This window comes from Thunnus thynnus, chromosome 14, assembly GCF_963924715.1.
Source record: "Thunnus thynnus chromosome 14, fThuThy2.1, whole genome shotgun sequence".
Classification (NCBI taxonomy): Eukaryota; Metazoa; Chordata; class Actinopteri; order Scombriformes; family Scombridae; genus Thunnus; species Thunnus thynnus.
Genome location: NC_089530.1, coordinates 1,458,497 through 1,477,969, shown reverse-complemented (window position 1 = coordinate 1,477,969; position 19,473 = coordinate 1,458,497). Strand labels below are relative to the sequence as shown.

The 19,473-nt window shown below is 39.4% G+C and overlaps 2 protein-coding genes across 5 annotated transcripts; both read right to left on the bottom strand.

Moving 5' to 3' along the window:
* Positions 1-1,404: 1,404 nt before the first annotated feature.
* Positions 1,405-14,947, bottom strand: cep68 (centrosomal protein 68). 4 transcript variants are annotated; one of them, XM_067609269.1, is made up of 9 exons: positions 14,818-14,947; positions 9,991-10,076; positions 9,592-9,876; positions 6,725-7,816; positions 5,327-5,525; positions 4,896-5,095; positions 4,628-4,750; positions 2,789-2,885; positions 1,405-2,659 (listed from the first exon to the last, which is right to left on the bottom strand). In XM_067609269.1, the coding sequence occupies exons 3-9, from the start codon at positions 9,841-9,843 to the stop codon at positions 2,490-2,492; spliced, it is 2,133 nt and encodes a 710-aa protein (XP_067465370.1). In that variant the 5' UTR covers positions 9,844-9,876; positions 9,991-10,076; positions 14,818-14,947; the 3' UTR covers positions 1,405-2,489. The 4 variants fall into 4 exon arrangements, with proteins under 4 accessions (XP_067465370.1, XP_067465374.1, XP_067465372.1 ...); XM_067609273.1 differs by having other exon boundaries at positions 4,896-5,092; XM_067609271.1 differs by lacking the exon at positions 14,818-14,947 and adding an exon at positions 14,548-14,781.
* A 942-nt stretch (positions 14,948-15,889) lies between these two features.
* On the bottom strand, positions 15,890-19,018 carry sdhaf4 (succinate dehydrogenase complex assembly factor 4). Its single transcript, XM_067609274.1, has 3 exons — positions 18,849-19,018; positions 18,493-18,606; positions 15,890-16,471 (listed from the first exon to the last, which is right to left on the bottom strand). The coding sequence occupies exons 1-3, from the start codon at positions 18,925-18,927 to the stop codon at positions 16,362-16,364; spliced, it is 303 nt and encodes a 100-aa protein (XP_067465375.1). The 5' UTR covers positions 18,928-19,018; the 3' UTR covers positions 15,890-16,361.
* Positions 19,019-19,473: the final 455 nt, after the last annotated feature.

The window sequence follows — 19,473 nt, the reverse complement described above, 5'->3', positions numbered from 1 at the left end:
ATCAATGTTATTTGCGTTCATAAGATCTCTACATGAGATAAAATGTAGAGTCAGTGGTTACAGAACTGAATAGTTTTTAGCAGATTTGATTTTAAACATACTGATGGAATTACAGTTCTTCATATCATCAGGTAGGGCATTCCACTGACTTGTGGCTTTCACAGAGAAAGCTGACTGCCCAAATGTAGTGTGATGAAATGGTATGGTACAATCTTGTATAAAGGATATTCTGGAGGATCTAATAGAACTTACTGAGCGAGTGTACACAAAGTCACATAATGGAGGAGGAGCCAAACCATTTAAAATTTTATAAACTAGACACAAATTGATTGGTCCCACCCTGGAAATTTACTCTGCAGCATGAAAATGACTCCAAACATCCAGCTAGAGTCATAAAGAACTATCTTCAGCAACAAGAAGAACAAGGAGTCCTGCAACAGATGGTCTGGCCCCCACAGAGCCCTGATCTCAACATCATGGAGTCAGTCTGGGATTACATGAAGAGACAGAAGCAGCTGAGACAACTAAATCCACAGAAGAACTGTGGCAACTCCTCTATAAACTGTGTGCAGGTGTAGTGAGGAGAACTGCTGCTGTTTTAAAGGCAAAGCTGCTCACAGCAAATATTGATTTCATTTACTGTAGGTTTCTTCTGTTTACTGAACTTTGTGTCAAGTTAATTGATGAATAAAAACTATTCATGGCATAATTTTTGAAAGCATCCCTTCACTTTTGGTGCCTAAAACTTTTGTACAGTACTGTGCATATATGCATATACAGTATATGTATGTACTGTATGTGTATATACACTACGAGTCAAAAGTTTTAGAACACCTCAATTTTTCCAGTTTTTATTGGGGTGTATGTAGTTTAATGTCTCAATGTACAGATTGGAAATAAAGAAATCATGTCATATTTTTAAGTGTATATATAATATCCCTACATGTCCTGTACACTCTCACTCACACATATACATCTGCACAGGATATTCTGCCAACCTCCTTATCCAGCAGCATCTTCTGTCATCTTCTGTTTTGTACCACACACTGCTCTGTTGTTCACTGTCTTTATTTGTAGGTTCTGTCATATCAAATGTATGTTGTGTTCTGTTCAAGTTGATTCTGTATTGCACTGGGAGCCAATGAATTGATCCACATTTGATGTTCTAGTGAGTATTTCTGGCAGCATGACCAACACACCAGCATGTTTCCATATGGAAACATCAGAAGATGTTTTCCCCTCATAATTTACCAATAACCAAAAATGAATCTAAGCTTAAGCCTTTGAAATAATGAGCTAGTCTGACCTGACAGACCTGTCAGTGAAACAACCTTTCCTTTAAATGTGCAGACCAGACAGGAAAGAATACAGCAAAACATTGACAGATATAGACACTCATACCACTAGGTTAAACAACCAGCTTTATTTAGTGATTTGATCGAATTACAGTATAGTGAAAAGCTTTGTTGTTTTGGGTTGTAAAGGCTTTTTTAAAGGGTCAGTTCACCCAAATGACTATAACTAGCCACGCAAATAGTTTTTGTTTTATTTGTTCAGTTTCTATTTGTCCATTTTCTCCAACAGGGACTATATCTTTGGTAGTAAGTAGTTCTAATGACAACTGCCCACAGTGGGTTATCCACGGTGATATATAAATCAATGCTGTAAGCACCACAAACTAAATATTATATTGTACTGGGGTGGATATCTGTGTCTGAAGTCTCAGATTCAGATTGTCCAAACTTGGACAAATAAAACCAAAACTATCTGCAGAATAGATACGAGTAGAGGGAAGTAAGAAAACATGTATCTTTTGTAATTTGGGTGAACTGACCTTTTGACATACATGTTAACATTAGAACACATAACACTGACGTCCATGAGAACAGATAAAAATGTTTTAAGGCTGTGTGTGTGATGTTCTAGTGCACTTCACATAAGGACACATTTGATAACCTTGTTAAACCAGCTAATAGAAAATGTTTTTAAAAAACTTTTTTGTTTCCTGTGAGATAATCAGGTCATAAAAAGGATCATAGTACCGGCTGGTGATCACATCCTGCAGTAGCTGCCAACTGATCAGAGATCAGGATCAGAGAAACAGATGTAAACCTGATGTGTTGAAATGACAGAGTGAATGCAGCTGTCCCTCTCTTTAAAGGGGACTTACTGTGCTAATTTACAGCTCTATATTTTTAATTTTCAGACACCATTTAAGAGCACTTCAAGTTCCTGCAGTATTTTAAGTGATCACTTTAGTTCAGACAACATACTGGTCCTAAATTTTTCTTTCATGAAACTTTTAAGAACTCAGGACATTTTCTTCTAGATCATTGATGTGTATAAAAGATTTTTTTTTGTGATGCATAAATGAAAGCTGTATATTAAAAAAACATAATCTTTGGAAAAAAGTAAGAAAATAAAGAAATAAATAAGTGAAACGAATCATATCCCTGCACACAGACATGTTCTGCGCTTCTACTGAATGTTCACAGAGTGGACCCCTGCAGCCCCACAGGGCCTGGGGCCTCCACCCTGCTGGGCTGACTGGGCTGGGTCAGACTGTCCATGGCAGACAGGATGGAGGAGAAGAAGTGTTCAGTGTGGCTCTCCAGAGCTCTAGACTGCCTCTCAATCAACAGCAGGGTATCTCTTAAAACTGGAGAGGAGGAGAGTGGACAGAAAACAGAAATCCTGAGATTCATTTTGAAGTTTTCCTCTTAATACAGTATTAGCAGTATTTGCTGTTAATACATGTAGCTGGTGATGTGAAACCAGAGAGACTCACCTGGAGAGGTGGTGTTGATGCAGCTGAGGAGAAGTTGTCCGCTGTGCAGGACACAAGAGGTCAGTGGCTGATGGTTGCTCACTTCTTTCTGAAAACTCTGACAACCAGACCATCATACAAAACTGTCAGCATTGTACCATGTGCACTGAGTGAGTATAAAGTTAGAAAATGGGGTTGAGTTTGCTGAGGAAACACTTGGAACATGTACAGTAAGATAGTTTCACATAGATAGATACTTTATCTAGTTCAGTTACTCACTGTCTGTGTTGGCAAAGGTTTAAATTGCAATGATTGTGGATATGCATTTGCTTAAATGAAAGCAATGAGTACAAGCAGAAAAACACTAGTGTGGAGCTGACTGGTCACTTAATTGATTAGTCCATCAACAGCTCACACATTTTGATAATTAACCAATCATTTAGCTCCTTCATCAAGCAAAAATGACATTCTCAGTTTGCAGCTTCTTCAATTTCTCTATTTTATATGACTGTTGATGCTGAGGCTGTGACTCTACGTCCAGACATGTGCCACTCAAACAATCTGCAAGTCACTTTTGTTTGAGGGTGGGCTCACTTTTTTCCCATTTGAAAATGAAAATGAAATGAAATTACTGTATTGGAAAGAATTTGGAGAATATATAGTATATATATGTATTAATTATCAATATTAAAGAAAGGTAGGGATAGGGAGTCACATCAGGAAGTGTTAACATTGATCAGTATGAATCAAATTATGAATTAAAACATTATTCTGGTAATCCTGTGAACCCCAGGGTCTTTTTTGTTTGTTTTTAATTTCCCTCATTTATAGGATTACAGGGTCACTGTATGTGTCACACAGACATGCCATATTTATATATGCCATTTAGGCTATTCAGAAATGCCATCATTTCTCATGTGAGTAGTACAATACCTGTTCTAGGAAACTTTGAATGGAAAAAAATGTAAATTGAAATGTTGAAATTTCTTGTGTTTACACCCAGAGGTTTTTAATTCAGCATAAATATGACTGGTGACATCATTCTGATTCAAGTTTTGATGTCATGTTTTGGGGGGTTTGTTTTGTTTATATGATGGTCAAAAGCTGCATTTATTTCTCAACGCTTCTGGTTTCCACACAGACATGTAGCTGTAAAAACCTTTTTTTTTTTTTTTTTTTTTTTTTAAAGGACCAGTGTGTAAGATTTAGTGGCATCTAGCAGTGAGGCTGCAGATTGCAACCAAATGAATACACCCCCCCTCCCTGCTAAAAATTTCACATGATCATTAATATCAATGGGCTACTTATGATTGAAAAGTGACGATGAATGCGAGCAGAGCAGAGGAAAAGGTTAGCAGTATGTTGTCAGTCTGGCAGTAAATGTACAGTTCAGACTACAGTGTGTCAGTTAATAAATGCTGCAGCTTCTCAAGACCAAGAAAAGTCTTGTCTGTTGTTTCCCCAACTGCGGGGTTAGCTCCAGAGTTAGCAACAATGGCTTAGCCTAACCTGACCAGGCTCACTTACGGTGGACCAGCTATTCTCATTTTAGGGCCAATCTCAACTACGTTCCTACACAGAGTCCCCTTTTTTTTTTTTTACCTGGCCTCGCTATGAGAATTTATGAGTAGCGTTAGCGACAGAGACTGGTCTTCACTGTCAGGTTTCTCTCTGACAACAGCAAGCCTACAGCCTTATTATGAACATAAGAATAAACAAGTGACTTATGAGTGAGTGACTCAGTAGACCCACAGGTGCAATCTGCCCATGCTTACAGCCAGTGTAGCATAAACAGAACCACATGTGCCCGCTGTCCGCTCTGTTTTGGAGTATAACAGGGTGCCGAGGCTCGGCCCTCACCTGATATTCAGCCAGCGATGACTTCACACTGTCTATATCCACAGTGGGCGGGGCCATCAGGTCCATCTTCTCTGACACTGTGTAGAGCCATTGGATGAGCTGCCCCAGGTGTGAACAGAAGATCTGAAACATACATGGTTCACATTCATGGCTGCTTTTAGATTATCATGGTCCAGCTACAATAAAAGCCTGCAGAATTTAGTCAGTATGAAAACATTTAGAGAGTTTCAATCAGATGTTTCACTGGCAGGTCAGATTCTGTCTCTACCTGAATGTGTCGCATGAGGGAGTCACTCTGCTCCTGGTCCTCCTGGCTGCTCCTCTGGGTGTCAGGCAGGGTGAGGCCACACAGCTGTTCTGCCAAAGCCTCCACCTCCCTGAGACTAGCCCGAGTCAGACCTCCTCCAACAGACTCCATCCAGGCTCCGGGACTCCTCCTCACTGCCTCAGAGTCTCCATCATCAGCTGCTGATAGACATTCACCAAACTGACATCGTGCACACATTTCCATGGACTGTGTCTTTGGTAGAAAGAAGTTACAGTGATAACTGCTGCCATTTTTTTCATGCTGTGAGCATCACAAAATGTATTCCTTTCACCACCATCGTATTGGGATGGAGGCAAGATGCACAGATATGTCAAATCTGAGCTCTGAGTTATGAGCTCTGACTGAAGAATTTCTTCATTATTAATGCATACCTGTCTCAGCAGCACTGCTCTCCTCTCTGTGTCCTTCATCTGTGTCTTGTTTGCCCTCCTGCTCTTTGACCTCCTCCTCCTCTTCAGCCTCCTGTTTCTCAGGCAGGGTGATGGAGGAGAGGATGGAGGTGGTGCCTGGATCCAGAGACTCCCAGCTGGCTGTGATGGGCCGCCTCAGCTGTGCCGTCACCTCCCTCACCTGCACACATGGACCAAACCCTTACAATCAAACCACATCATTACAGCTCAAAAGCATTTTAGTAACACTGATCCACTGTGTCTGTCCCTCCATGGTTGTATTCATGGTTCAATGGAAAGTGCAGTTTTGTTTAAACAGCCTATAATGTGTGTAGGAACAGACTTTGACACAAAACTGGGACAGAGAGGAAAGGAAACATGTCTTCAGACGAGGTGAAATTACTGTGACATCCCTCGCTGTGCTTTACGGCTCATTGTTTTTCATGTCAACGTGGCCACAAGGGTCTGCGTGACATAAATTTCATCACCTGCCTATGTCCGTGAGGGTGTGTGAACCTCTCTTGTGGACGCCTGTGTGCAGCCCAAAAGACCGCGCAGACTGTACACATTGCAAGCACGCCAACTGCACATGTGCTAGAAAAGCAAACAGGAATGCCTGTATCTTCTACTGTATGTATGTATTCCTATTCTCATTAAACTGTTGCTTTTGTTTGTTCAACTTTTTCTTGTTGTTCAGCAACATACAGGAAGTCCTCAGCCCTGTGTAAAACAATACAAGAGGCTGTGTTGGTGGGGGCGTGTTGTGTACTGAGATGGTCAACATCTGAACCCACCAGCAGCTGCTGACAGCTACATGTTAGCACACAGTGACTAACGGCAGGTAAGGGTCTCACCTCAGCAGGGGTGACAACTGTAGCCATGGCAACAGTCAGTTATTGAGTTCCCAACATGTAATAATGTCCCACTAAGGTTACGATCCACATCATCATCACACATTGTAAAAAATACAGTCTGATGGCGGACAGACAAGAAAAGACAGAAAAATTTCATCACATCACACACATATACAATTCACATTATCCTTTTCACAATTTGCAACATTTCTTTGTTGCCTTTTAGATTTTCCAACATCACAGCTCATCAGTGTATCGCTTTTTGGTAGCTGACTATTATTGGATGTTGAGGTATCCTTGAATGGAAAATTGGAAAATTGTCCCGGCTCACAATTGCAGTATCATATAACAATGACAGAACTGAGAGAAACATAAAAGCAATGAATTGTTCACTGTGAAGTGTGTGTAGGTTGATTTTCAGACCATGATGAAAGTTACACGATGTAAAAATGTTTCATGTGCAACATGATTAGCGATAATGAAATGTATGGGTGAGTAGAGGTCCATGAGTGTGCACAGCACTGACCTGTCTGGACAGAAGCTGCAGCTCCTCCAGCTGCTCTGGGAGAGGCCGGAACTCCTCATCTACCTCCACACCAACACGCCTGGACTGAGGAAGCACACTGGTGGAGCGGATGAAAGCAGTGGAGGTGGAGGAGGATGGTGTGTGGTGCTCATGATGGTGACCACCACTCCTGTAACTATTCATCTCACCTCTGTCTCTACAGCAGTCCATACTCTCCAAGGACAAACTGGCTGGGTGCGTTAGAGACAGCGGGGCACCAGAGGGCAAACCATATGAGGATTTGGAGAATCCCTGCAGGTCAGGTGACCTCTGACCCACGCTAAGAGTGCCCCCTTCTCTGATCTGCCCTGTGCCGCTCAGGGAAAAGTCTAACCCCGACAGGTTGGTGGAGCTACAAAGGTGGTCCAGTTCAATCCCTGAGTCCTGTAGGTTCGGGTCTGGTTGGAGGAGAGAGTCTCCCCGGAGCTCAGAGCGGTCCCACTCACTGACCAGATGTCCTGGTCTCAGAGGGTAGGTGTAGTCCAGCAGGGCCTGGTACTCTCTGTTTGGATCCCAGCCTACAGAGTGCCTGTCTGGGGAAGGTGGCAAAGCTTTAGGGATGGCACAAGCCCAGTAGTTTGCCTGACAGGAAGACATAGTGCGTCCCCTTGACTGTCCTACAAAAGAGCATGTATTTAGTTTGGTCTCCCCTCCCCCTCTCCCCTCCCTCCCCCCAAGCCTGAGCTCAGTCTGGCCTCGCCTTGAGTAACCTGAGCGAGGGGTGTAAGTAGGATATAGGACAGTGGAGGTTAATGGCGGCCTCAGAGGAGGGTTTAGTCTCTGGACCTCCAGGAAGGAGCTAGAGAGGCTCCGCTGAGCTGATCTGCATCCAGGGAAAGGTGATCCAACAGTGTGTTTTTCATGGGACAGCCTGCCTCTCAGGTCTGAGACACCCAAGGGTGAGCAAAGCTCTTCTCTGGAGGCTGAGGGTGATGACAGGTCACAGTGAGAGAAGCTGAAGCTCTCTGGGGTCAGTTCTTCTCTTGCACTGGTCAACAAGCTGATGTTGGCATATTGCTGATCTTCTGTCCTGCTGACACTTAAATGTTTCTCCTGTGAGGAAGGAAACAGATAGAATTTAAAGTGATTAGTCATTTTCAGACATGGAATCTGTTACATCAGTGGCTTCATCTGTCTGCTGAAATGATTGCTTTTCTGTTTCCACACACACATCTGGGTTAAATAAACGTTTTGTAATGGCTCTGTTCAAACATGCCACGAACATGATGGATAGAGCTGCAATAGACTTGGCAGTGAGTTTTAAAATACAGCACCAGTACCTACTCATTCAAGGGTTTTTCTTATACAGAAGACATCAAAACTACACACATATGGAATTATGTAGTAAACAAAAAAAGAGTTAAATATCTAAAATATCTTCCATAGTTTAGATTCCTCAAAGTACCCACTGTTTGCCTTGATGACAGCTTTCCATACTCTTAGCATTCTCTCAACCAGCTTCATGAGGTCACCTGGAATGGTTTTAAATGAACAGGTGAGTCTTGTCAAAGTTAATTGGTGGAATCTCTTGCCTTCTTAATGCATTTGAGACCATCAGTTGTGTTGTGTTGAGGTAGTGTGGGTACACATCCACTACTGTAGTAATCCACATTATGACAAGAACATCTCTACGAGGTAAAGAGAAACATATTTTTTCTGAGTGCTTGTTGATTCTGATCAATTGATTTCTGGAGGACGACCTCATGAAGCTGGTTGAGATATTGCCAATAGTGTGCAAAGCTGTCATCCAAGCAGAAAATGGCTACTTTGAGGAATCTAAAATGTGAAAGATATTTTGGTTTGTTTTTTGTTTACTACATGATTCCGTATGTGTTATTTTATCATTTTGGTGTCTTCAGTATTGTTCTATGTAGAAAATAGTAAAAATAAAGAAAAAGCCTTGAATGAGTAGGTGTGTTCTTACTTTTGACTGGTACAGATAAAAAAGGAAGATGAGAATTCTCGGGTCTCTCAGAGTTTGCAGCATTGATGAATTTTTAACATTTTTGCAGTTGAAGCCTTAATGAATCCCATCATGAGTGTGGGGGACACTCACACCCTCTTTTCACCCTTGGATCCCCTAAATATTACATAGCATAGTTAAAAATAAAAGAAAATCTCAAGTAGAAAGACAGCTTGAGAATAAAGTAGAAATATTTTAAGAAAAATGTGTATTGTTTGGAGAATAAAGTCAGAATTTCTCAAATAAAGTCAATAATATCACAAAAGTAAAGTTGTAATTTTATGTGAAAAAGTCATACTAATCATGAGACAAAATCTTCATTTTATGTAAAAAAGCATAATATGAAATAATGTTTTAGTATTTTGTCAGTCTTTTGCAGGGAAAAATAGCAACTGCACAATAAGGAAATTGTTACAACATGCACATGAAATCTAATATCTATCTAATCTATCTAATCATAACATATGACATTTTGTTCTAAAAATATGACATCCATATTCTCATAAAAAGTATGACTTTACTCTCATAGTATATCATATATTATAACTTTTTCAATTTTTCATTTTATTCCTGTAATATTAGGACTATATTTTCTAGAATTATGACTTTATCTCATAACACTTTTTACATTTTTTAAATACTCCAACTTGTTACAAATCTCTTAAGAAGATGGAACAACTCAAGGATTTTATGGCTGTGTGTATTTAATCTTGTGCTGCTGCAGCCTTTATGTTGATCTGACAGTATTCAGTTCAGTTGGCAGTGTTATGGAAATATGACCAGGGGATATATTCATACAGAGACCAACACGTAAAACTGAAGAATGAGTCTAGTAAAAATAAATGAGTGTTCTACTCCTCCTCACCTTCTGCGGGTGCTTCAGTGGATGAGTCTTCTTTAAGATAGATGTATGTTGTTCTACGGAGAAGAGAGGCTTCCTCATTACATACTGTCTGTCACTCAGATACCTAGAGGTGGGCGCCATAGTAACACTTTTCTGTGGCCCTGCCCCGTTCCTTTCTTTCTCTGTCTTGCCTCTCTCAGTGTCTTTTCCTCTGCTGTCTTTAAACTCTGGCAGACGCATCTTCCATCGCTGGCTGCATCCTTTGGTTTCCATTGGACGAAAAGAGAATCTAGGAAGGTCTGTCAACTACAGGAATGTAATCATTTAGTAACTTTCAGATTTATATGATAAGTTGTTTTTGTTTATCATTTACGTTTAATTCATGATTATATTCTTGAAGTTTAAGTTTCATTCACGTACCTTGAAGGAGCTGCAAGGTTGTGCTTTTTATCCAATGTTTCCTCAACAACAAACAACATGTTGCTGAGGTGAGGCACACAGGAGCTCTGTAATGACACAGGACAGACGTACATATAAGAACATGTTAACAGACACCTAAAGAAGTAAAAGCTACTGTGTGTCACATTTGAACATTTCTGACCAAAAGCAACATATTGGCTGCACCTATTTTCATCACACTGCCTAATTTCTTGTTATCCGAATAATTAGGAATTCTTCTATAATTCAAAAATTCTACACATAAGAAGTTTAAAGCTCCATTATTAGATTTTTTGGTTACTTGGGGGCAGCAGAACAAGCTGAACAGTTGCCTACATATCAGTTCTGCACAGGCCTAAAACTAAGACCCAAACCAGAGCCACAGCCACACCTTTAAGACTGACCCCACTGCTACAGTCAATCACGCTCTGTTCCTGGTTCTCCAGTGTGATGATTTGCTGCTTTATTGTGTTTTATATCATTGTAAATGAAACGTCTTTGGGTTTTAGTCTGTCAGTCAGACAGAATGAGACAGTTGAAGAAATCCCCTGCAGCTCTGGGAAATTTTGATGGGCATTTAAATTTTTTAAAAATGATTTTGTAAACTAAATGATGAATCAAAAAAACAGCTGACAGATTTATCAATGAAAATTTCATCCATTACTGACCTGTCACTCACTAGGCTAACTTGGCTACAATCTGTCTTTCTCCTGCAACACATATATGTACAAATTATGAAAATTATTTTTTTTTCTTTGTCACATTTTAAATGACCAAACCCAGTCCAAGTCAGAAAGCTTCTGCAACAAATTGGCCCAGAAATGGAAGCAGAACTCTGCAGCACACATGTAGCAACTGGAGCTGCAATGATTAGTTGATTACTTGATCAACAAAAGAAATCATCTGCAACTATTTGGGTAATTGACTGATCTTTTAAAGCAAAAAAAAGTCAAATATTTCCCAGTTCCAGTTCCATCATTAGTGAGGACTTGCTGCTTTTCTAAGTCTTATCGTAAACTGAATATCTTTGGATTTCGGATTGTTGGCCAAGCAAACCAGGCAATTTGTCACCGTGGACTTAATAATCAGCAGACTAATCGAAAATGAAAGTAATTGTTAGTTGTAGCTCTAGTAGCAACATTAGCATTATTTTGGACTTGTTTTTGCATCTGAACAGAAGTCCAACATTCACTCTGCTTTTAGCTCTGGTTTGGTCTCCACCAACTCCTGAGAAAAAACATCTAACATCTGTCTCTTTAGCTACTAAATGCTCCACTATGTTCACCAGCTAGTGTCTAACTTTATCTGCCTGCTGCTGGGCAGGTAGTGTTTAGTGTTGAACTGGAACCCACTCTGACAGCAGAGATAGATATAACACACTGCAAAACCATTCCTCTTTAAATCCCACACTCATTGGATCACTGTTACTATAAAAATACTGATAAGTGCAACTGTAAACATACTGTATGTTTAAAGCTACAATATAATGGACAAATGTCATCATTCTAACAGCTGTCACTCATCTGATCAGTTGTAATCCATGACAAAGCCTCCTCAGATGAAGGACAGTTTAGGCCTGAACACACAGGAATACAGACAAACAGATTAAATTAATCGTTCAGTCCTTGTGAACATTTGCTCTAGATTAAGACATGTTTGAGCAGCTCATACACACCTACAGTAGCTTAGTGAGTGGAATGTCTCTACCTGTTGTTGTGGGATCACTAAGCAGCAGGCCAGATAAGCATCCAGTTGGGTCCCCGAGTGTAACGAAATGCTCACTCCTCACCTGACTGATCTCATTAAGACTGCATGCTCAGACCCGCCTGTGCTCACTGGACCAACGAGGAAGAGTACTGTCCACAGGTCCACTGACACACAGGCACTGGATCACAGCATGCTGGTCATAGTTTACAGCTGGATGGGTGCATTAACTTCATAACTCAAGTGTTTCTCTAGGAAATGTTCCAAAATAGATCATCTAACACACTCACTCAAGACCTGTGGCAATACCCCAGAATCCCTCTTGACCTGATTAGACAGAATATAATTCAAAGCCAGCCTGACCCAGGTCTTGGGTTGCTACTAGAAACCAATCAGAGAGGCAGCGTGATACAGCCAGCCAGAACAAGTAGAAACATATGACTTTAGACTAATAATGCAACTAACTATTATTTTCATTATTGATAAATATGTTGATTCTTTTTTTGATTAATCAATTAGTTGTTTGGTCTATAAAATGAAAAATATTGGTCAATGTTTCTCAAAGCCCAAGATGACGTCCTCAAATGTCTTGTTTTGTCCACAACCCAAAGATTTATAAAGGGTACAAACATTATGTACAGTACTGTTGTGAAAATGAGAAGAATGCCTCAGTGATGACATGATCACTACATATTTTCTTGTCTTCCTGTGTGACTGTCAGGATCTTCTCCTCTCACACTACCCTCCATTGTAAGTGGTTTGCCTGGTTGCCATGGTGATGGCATAGAGAGGGTGGTGCTAGACTCAAGAGGGAAGTGTCAGTCAAAGGCTACACCAGAACAAAGACCAACTCAACACTGAAAAACATAAGCAGGATGAAGTGGAACCCACTCTGACAGCAGGGATAGATAGCATTCACTGCAAACACCTTCCTCTTTAAATCCTGCACTCATTGGATCTTTGATCATGTTGTTGAGCAGAAAACACCTACATGCACAGCTACAGTACATGTCACACTCTGCTATTCACACCCATATTCGGTCACAGACATTAGAAACTGTGTGTGAAGCGGTGAATGAGGAAGTGACATCACTAGTGAAAACATGAAGCTGTAAAGCTAAAGTACAACAAGCATCTTCAGGAAGTATACATCCCACAGCAAACACTATTCACTTACTGTGTGAAAACAGACAGCAGCACTGGATACAACGTGGACCATTTCAAATACATCTTTAAGGGGTTCTTTAGGATTGCAACTAATGATTATTTTCATGATCAGTTAATTTTTATATTGTCATGTGTGAAAAAAGAGGTGACATCTTCAAATGTCTTGTTTTGTTTGACTAGTTTTTGATTTCAGCACTAGATTTGCTGTATACTGTTGACTTACAATGGCGATATGGATAAAACCTTTTGTCATGGTATACAGTATGTCATCTATTATCATGATGTCTGTACATACATACATACATATATATATATATATATATATATATATATATATATGTATACACACACACACACACACACACACACACACATATATATATATATATATATATATAGTGATTTGTAAATTTGTGGAAATTCAATTGAGAAACAGTTCATAGATGTTTAATACCTGAAATGTAATAGGCTACCTAATAAATCTCAGTACTTCATCTAGGGCCGCAACTGATGATTATTTTCATTATCGATTAATCTGTCAATTATTTTCTCAATTAATCGATTAGTCGTTTGGTCTCTAATTTTCTGGTCTTGACCACAACCCAGAGATATTCAGTTTACTGTCATAGAGGACTAAAGAAACGAAAAAACTAAATATTCACATTTGAAAAGCTGGAATCAGAGAATTTCTTTAAAAAATGACTCAAAACAATTAATCGGTTATTAAAACAGTTGGCAGCTAATCGATTAATCACTGCAGCTCTAATTTCATCACATTAATGTAAAAATCCTGTCAATCCAATACTGCCACTAACATTTCCTTCAACACAGCCACAGATGTTAAACAGATAGATAGCATAGTATTAACAGCAGGGCCACATTTATACTGTCTCACAGAAAATATGACCACACCGATCAACACTCCACTATGCCAATAAATGGTCAAAAATGGACCTGATAAGGCTTTAGTATACACTCGTGGCTAGGATACGAGTGTACATGTATCTTTTATTGTTGAATAGTCTCTGGATTTATATGTGTAACAGTAAAGTTTTTTCCATTAACATCATGCTTTTGGAACATGAATGTGTTCCTAACATTGAATATCTGAGCTTCACTGTCTGGATGTATGTGTATATATATATATATATATATATATATGTCTGAAGGGGATCTTTAATGTCTATCCAGTAACTGCCACATCAGTTCATAGTACCCCAGTGTCACTCATAGGGATCATCACTGTTACACACCTGTACACATGAGTTGCAGCGCCTTTATGTTTGAGCCTTTGTTCATTTGTTCAACATTAAATCTATGTCAAACACAGGGGACAGTGGTCAGTGTGGGACTGTGTCAGTAACCATCGCAACAAAGCAGTGACAGCAAACACTAGTGACCTACACAAAGCCAGGAGCCATTGTACCGGCATCACAGCACAAACGGACTTCATTTACTTACCTGACAAGAAAACTCGACATATGAAATTGACAAAGACTTGTGAAAACTTGAAACCATATGATACAGAAAGCTACGGGATGTAGAATTAAAGCTAAAGTGAAGTTGCTGCTTGTATGACTAGGAATAAGAAAAATATGCCACACGTATTGAAGTCATTTCAAAAATCCTGCAATTATTGGGTATCTATCGTCAAGCGTAGATACTCACTGGACCTCAAATTAGTACCAGGTCGATTCTTTGGGCTTTTCTAATGAATTCGGCATAACTATGTTGCACAAATTGTACTTTCTTCCCGTACAATCTCTTATTTTAAGTATTTGACACTTTTTTCTGCCGCCCACAGCTGTTTTAGGTCGGCGGAAGAGAGACCGATAACGTAATTTATCGAAAAAGTATCGATACAGTCTCATGAACTAACTCCTCGAACAGGCTTTACAACCCTGGCTGTGTCAAACAATACAGAAGACGTGTTCTTACCACATTAACACCGAGGTGTAGCTGTTAGCAGTAGCACTGTTACTGCAGCTAGCTGTCTCCTTCCTCTATCCGTGCTGCCTTCACGTGCTTCTCCTCAACTCCTCTCCCGCCTCCAGACTGTCTGAATTCATTTACTCCAAGTCTTTTCGTAACATTTAGCTAACAGTCCCTGTCCAAACAAATTGTTATACAAAACGACAAAACAAACAAACAAAAAACATGCACATTTCGTGTGTTTAGCACTTACCAGTCCTTCTATAAAAGAAGTGTCGAAGTTAATAACAAGTATGTAACGTGTAAAATGTGACAGGCATATAACTTATGTCTACTATGGTAATAATTCGCATAAATGTCAAACAATAACAGATAAATGCATGCAAATTCTTATTGATTTATTGTATAGTGTGGGGTGAGAATATCATAATTACAATGCTGCTGATGGCATTTGAAGGCAACATAACATACAGCTGAGTTCAATTTTCATCAGGAGGAAGCTGATGTAGATCTTTACTCCCCTCTAGCAGGCTAAATAACGTGCATGTGCATCTTTTAAAATAGCATCACTGATCAGACATAATGGATCTTGTAGCAAGTACTTTCACTAATACCAGTACTACTAATACTGCTACTAGTGCTACAGTGTAGTACAATAGTACGATGTACTACAGTTATCACAAATATACTGAAAAGTGTAACCTATCAATAAAGGATTTCTTTTTCTTTGGAGCCACATAAGCAGAAAACACACATGAAACCACAGGTAATCCACCGCAGTCTGTACCAACAGATCCCATTTGGAATTAATGAAAACCGCAAAAATGGTGAAATGAGAAAGCTGTTGAAAAACTTTTCTGTGTGCGTTCCCCAAACTCTTGTGTTTGCCAGATTAATCACATTATACTTGAATATTAAGTGCCAAATAAATGCAATTATTAGTAAGAAAATAGTGAAATTGTGGTTATTCTGGAAAAAAGTCAGATGCTGTTTCTTTTGAGGTATCCTTATCTGTCTTCATACAGTTGTAAGGTGAAGTGAAATACATCCTCAAAATAAAACCATCAACATACAGGACTTGAACACAGAGTCATCACCTCTTTAATTGGTCTTAACATTCATACCTGTGGACAAACTTACAGGACCAGCACTTAGAACCATGTCTTACTCTCATCTGAAACAAAACATCAGCAATGTGCAAAATATCAGTGATTTATGTTGATCTTTTGTTTTTATGAGCATGAAATCAGTATTCCTACATGGTGTCAGAGAACTGGTTGACAGTCCAGTCTGCATGGATGATGTGTCATCAGACAGTCAGGAAGAGCGAGTGGATTAATGTACACTTGTGTAAAACTACTTTCTTTTGCAGAGTTAACTGGCTGAAATATTGATGTTTCTAATTGTCTTTGGTACCTGTGAGTACATCTACAGTCACAGTCACATACACAGTTTGTACTTCTCCCTCATTCTCACCTCCTGATCTGAAGTTCTGACTTTTGAGGTTACAGCAAAAACAATCAAGGTTTTAACATGTACAGGTAGGTCAACTAGAAGTCCACACAGCGGCCCTTCCTCTCCCAGTCTCCGTAGCGCGTGGGCTCTGGACCCCGGGGCCCACCCTTCTCCTTTGTCACAGGGTTCACATCATCAGGGTACTCTGGAGGACAACAAACAAATGAATGAGTCTGATAGATGCTGCTGAACTTCCAACAACTGCTTTACTTTCTTCTACAACACATCATTTTTTTCTGATCTCATCATCTTTCATCTCATAGAATAAATCTGATGGCTGATAACTTAAGGTGTTATCTGCTAAAAAACAACTAAATTTAATCTCATGGTCTTTTCAAATAATCCTGCTTTTAATTTGACATGATTACATTATTAATTTCTAGTTGACATTGTGGGTGTAAATTAGCTTTAAAGTTAACTCTGGTGCAGTATATCAAATGTTAACATTTATGTTTAAAACTGTACATTGTCCCATTAAATACAATACAATAACTTTTGCTGGAATTGTATGAGTGTCTCTGCTATGTTCTCCTGTGTGGGTGTATGGTCTGTGTGTGGGTGTAGGAGGACTGGTCAGGAGTGTGTGAGAATCACTTTGTCTATAAAATGTCAGAAAATAGTGAAAAAAATGTTCCCACAGTCAAACATTACATTTTTAAACGTCATGTTTTGTCAGATTAACCGTCCAAAACCAAAATGTATTGAGTTTATTATCATGTATGACAAAAAAGCATTAAATCATCCTATTTGAGAACCAGAAAATTTTTGGCATATTTACTTAAAAAAATGACTATATTAATGATTCAATGATGAAAATAGTTTAAGATTAATTTTCTGTCAATCCACTGATGAATTAATTGATGAATTGTTGTGGTTCTACAGCTGACGGTGAGAGCAGCATTCTCCTCACTGTTCTCCAAACCTGTTTGCCTTTTATTGTCATTGTCTGCATCAGAAGTCATAGTGCTGGAACCCTGTAACAGTGTTCATGGTGTAAATAGTGTTTGCTGTAGGTTACAGTGTATCTATTCATGATTCTTTCTTTCTTTCTCTCTTCTTGCAGTTGTAGGGCTGATCCTCCTATTTGTTTCATATACTTTTTTCCCTGTTAGGTAGCTAGTTGTCCGTTTTGTTTTTTTTTAAAAGATTAATTATTCCTTCTGATAGGTTATTGTAGCTCCTTCGCCTCAAAATTAGATACTTTTTATTGCTTCAGTATGAAGATGCGGTCATGTCCTCTAGACAAGGGGTGTAACATGAAGGTGTTGTGCTTGATTGGATCTTTAGCTGTTCTGGTTGGTGGTTCAAGATGTTCAAACAATTCTGCTATTGAATAACATTACTGGGCTGTGAACATCACTTCCCTCTCCCGCCCACTGAATCACACTGAAGTGCAGAGATGGAACATGAAGATCATTCTGTCTCCTGGTAAGCTTGGTTGTCAGTTTATTAGGTACAGCTATATTCAGCTAATGCAGTATAATACAACAGCCTTGCATTAATATGCCTCCATGAAAGATATACTGTTCAGCTTTTCTTTCATCTGTTTTACAGAGGAGTTGATTTATTTTATGTCCTTTTGGAGGCTGTAGTTTGTGGTGCTGTGGATGCTGTGGTTGCTGTTTTGGGTTATAATGAGAGGCCTTTTGTCCATCCCATTATCTAAACTAGGGTAGACTAAATCCATCATTGATATAACAATACAGATGTTGAAACATAATGGAAACCAGCTTCCAACACCCGGTGCTGGTCTTTTGACAATTCTTATCAAGCAGATTTGTTCCACACAATAGTTTAGCTGTGGACTCATCTGAGGATATGATGCAACTTGATTATATAATTAGTGTAGAACTGATCACTTCATGTCTTTCTACTGGAGGGTGTGAACCTCAAGTGTTTCCAGCATGAGGAGTGTAGATTTCTGGAATAAACACTGAAAAGAATAATTGGATTTAAACTGCCAAATATAAACACATTATTTGCATAGATTGCACTTGATCTCACTGTTCAGGAGTTTTTGAAATTAGATTCATCAGGGCAGTGGTCACCAAACACAATACAATTAAATGTTGACATTTTATACATTTAATATTTCGCCCTATTTGCAATTGTATCTGTTTGGAATTCTCATTTTGTAATCTTCTTTTGACAGGTCTGTATTCTTACTTTCCAGAACATCCTTGCTCTTCTCCTCGGAAATGTCGAATCGACCCTGCGGGGTTTGAGCTTTCTTCAGCGGCTGCCGGTCCCCCGCTGCTCCGCTGGCAGCCCGGAAACCTCCTGAACACACAGAGGACAACACCGCGACACTGCTGTGACAAACTGAAGCACAGCTGCATTCATTTAGGACAGACTTACATGATGGAGCACAGCTGTGAAGTGATGCTACACCATGTCCTACGGCGTATGAATATTACTTCTGCCAACATTAAATATATTGCAACAACTGCAGGTTTTGAACGCAGAGCGGTTGACAGTACCGCTGCTGGGTTACGTTAGCTCATACTGAGGCAGACACTAACCTGTAAAAATAGACTCCAAAGCCAAACTCTTTGAAACAACATGTTTGCTGGTTGAGGCGCAGAACCGCAGGACAGACATGTCTACTGTTAAGAAGAGAACAGCGAGGCTCTCTCTCGGACACTTACACAATGATGTTGTTGTTGTTTGTCGAGCTAAAACCACGTAAAGCTCGTCATCACAATGCGTCACAAAGTTCGCTACAAGGCACTGCAATGTTTCCATTATGCCACTAGGGGGCGACAGACCGCTGGATATCACGTTAGTAATCGATCATTGTCTCCAATCTGACGTCAAGATTGTTCCATTATTGTTTTTTTTTATTTTAAATCTTTGTTTATTAGGTATCAGAGTATAGAGTTCACATCGTAAAAGGGTTACAAGCAACATTGTTTCATATAAAAGAAGGAAATTGTAAAGCATCATGTACAACCCTAACCCCCCTAAACATCTTTGTAAACATGAAGAGGTAAAAATAGGTTCAAATAAAAAAAAAAAATCCCATAGAAGACACGACCAAAAAAGAGAACATCTGAATCAGTGTCTCAACAAGTCACACAAGGAAAAAAAAAAAAAAAAGAAAAGAAAAGGAAATGGAGGGAGGTACTAAAAAAAACCCGATGAGAC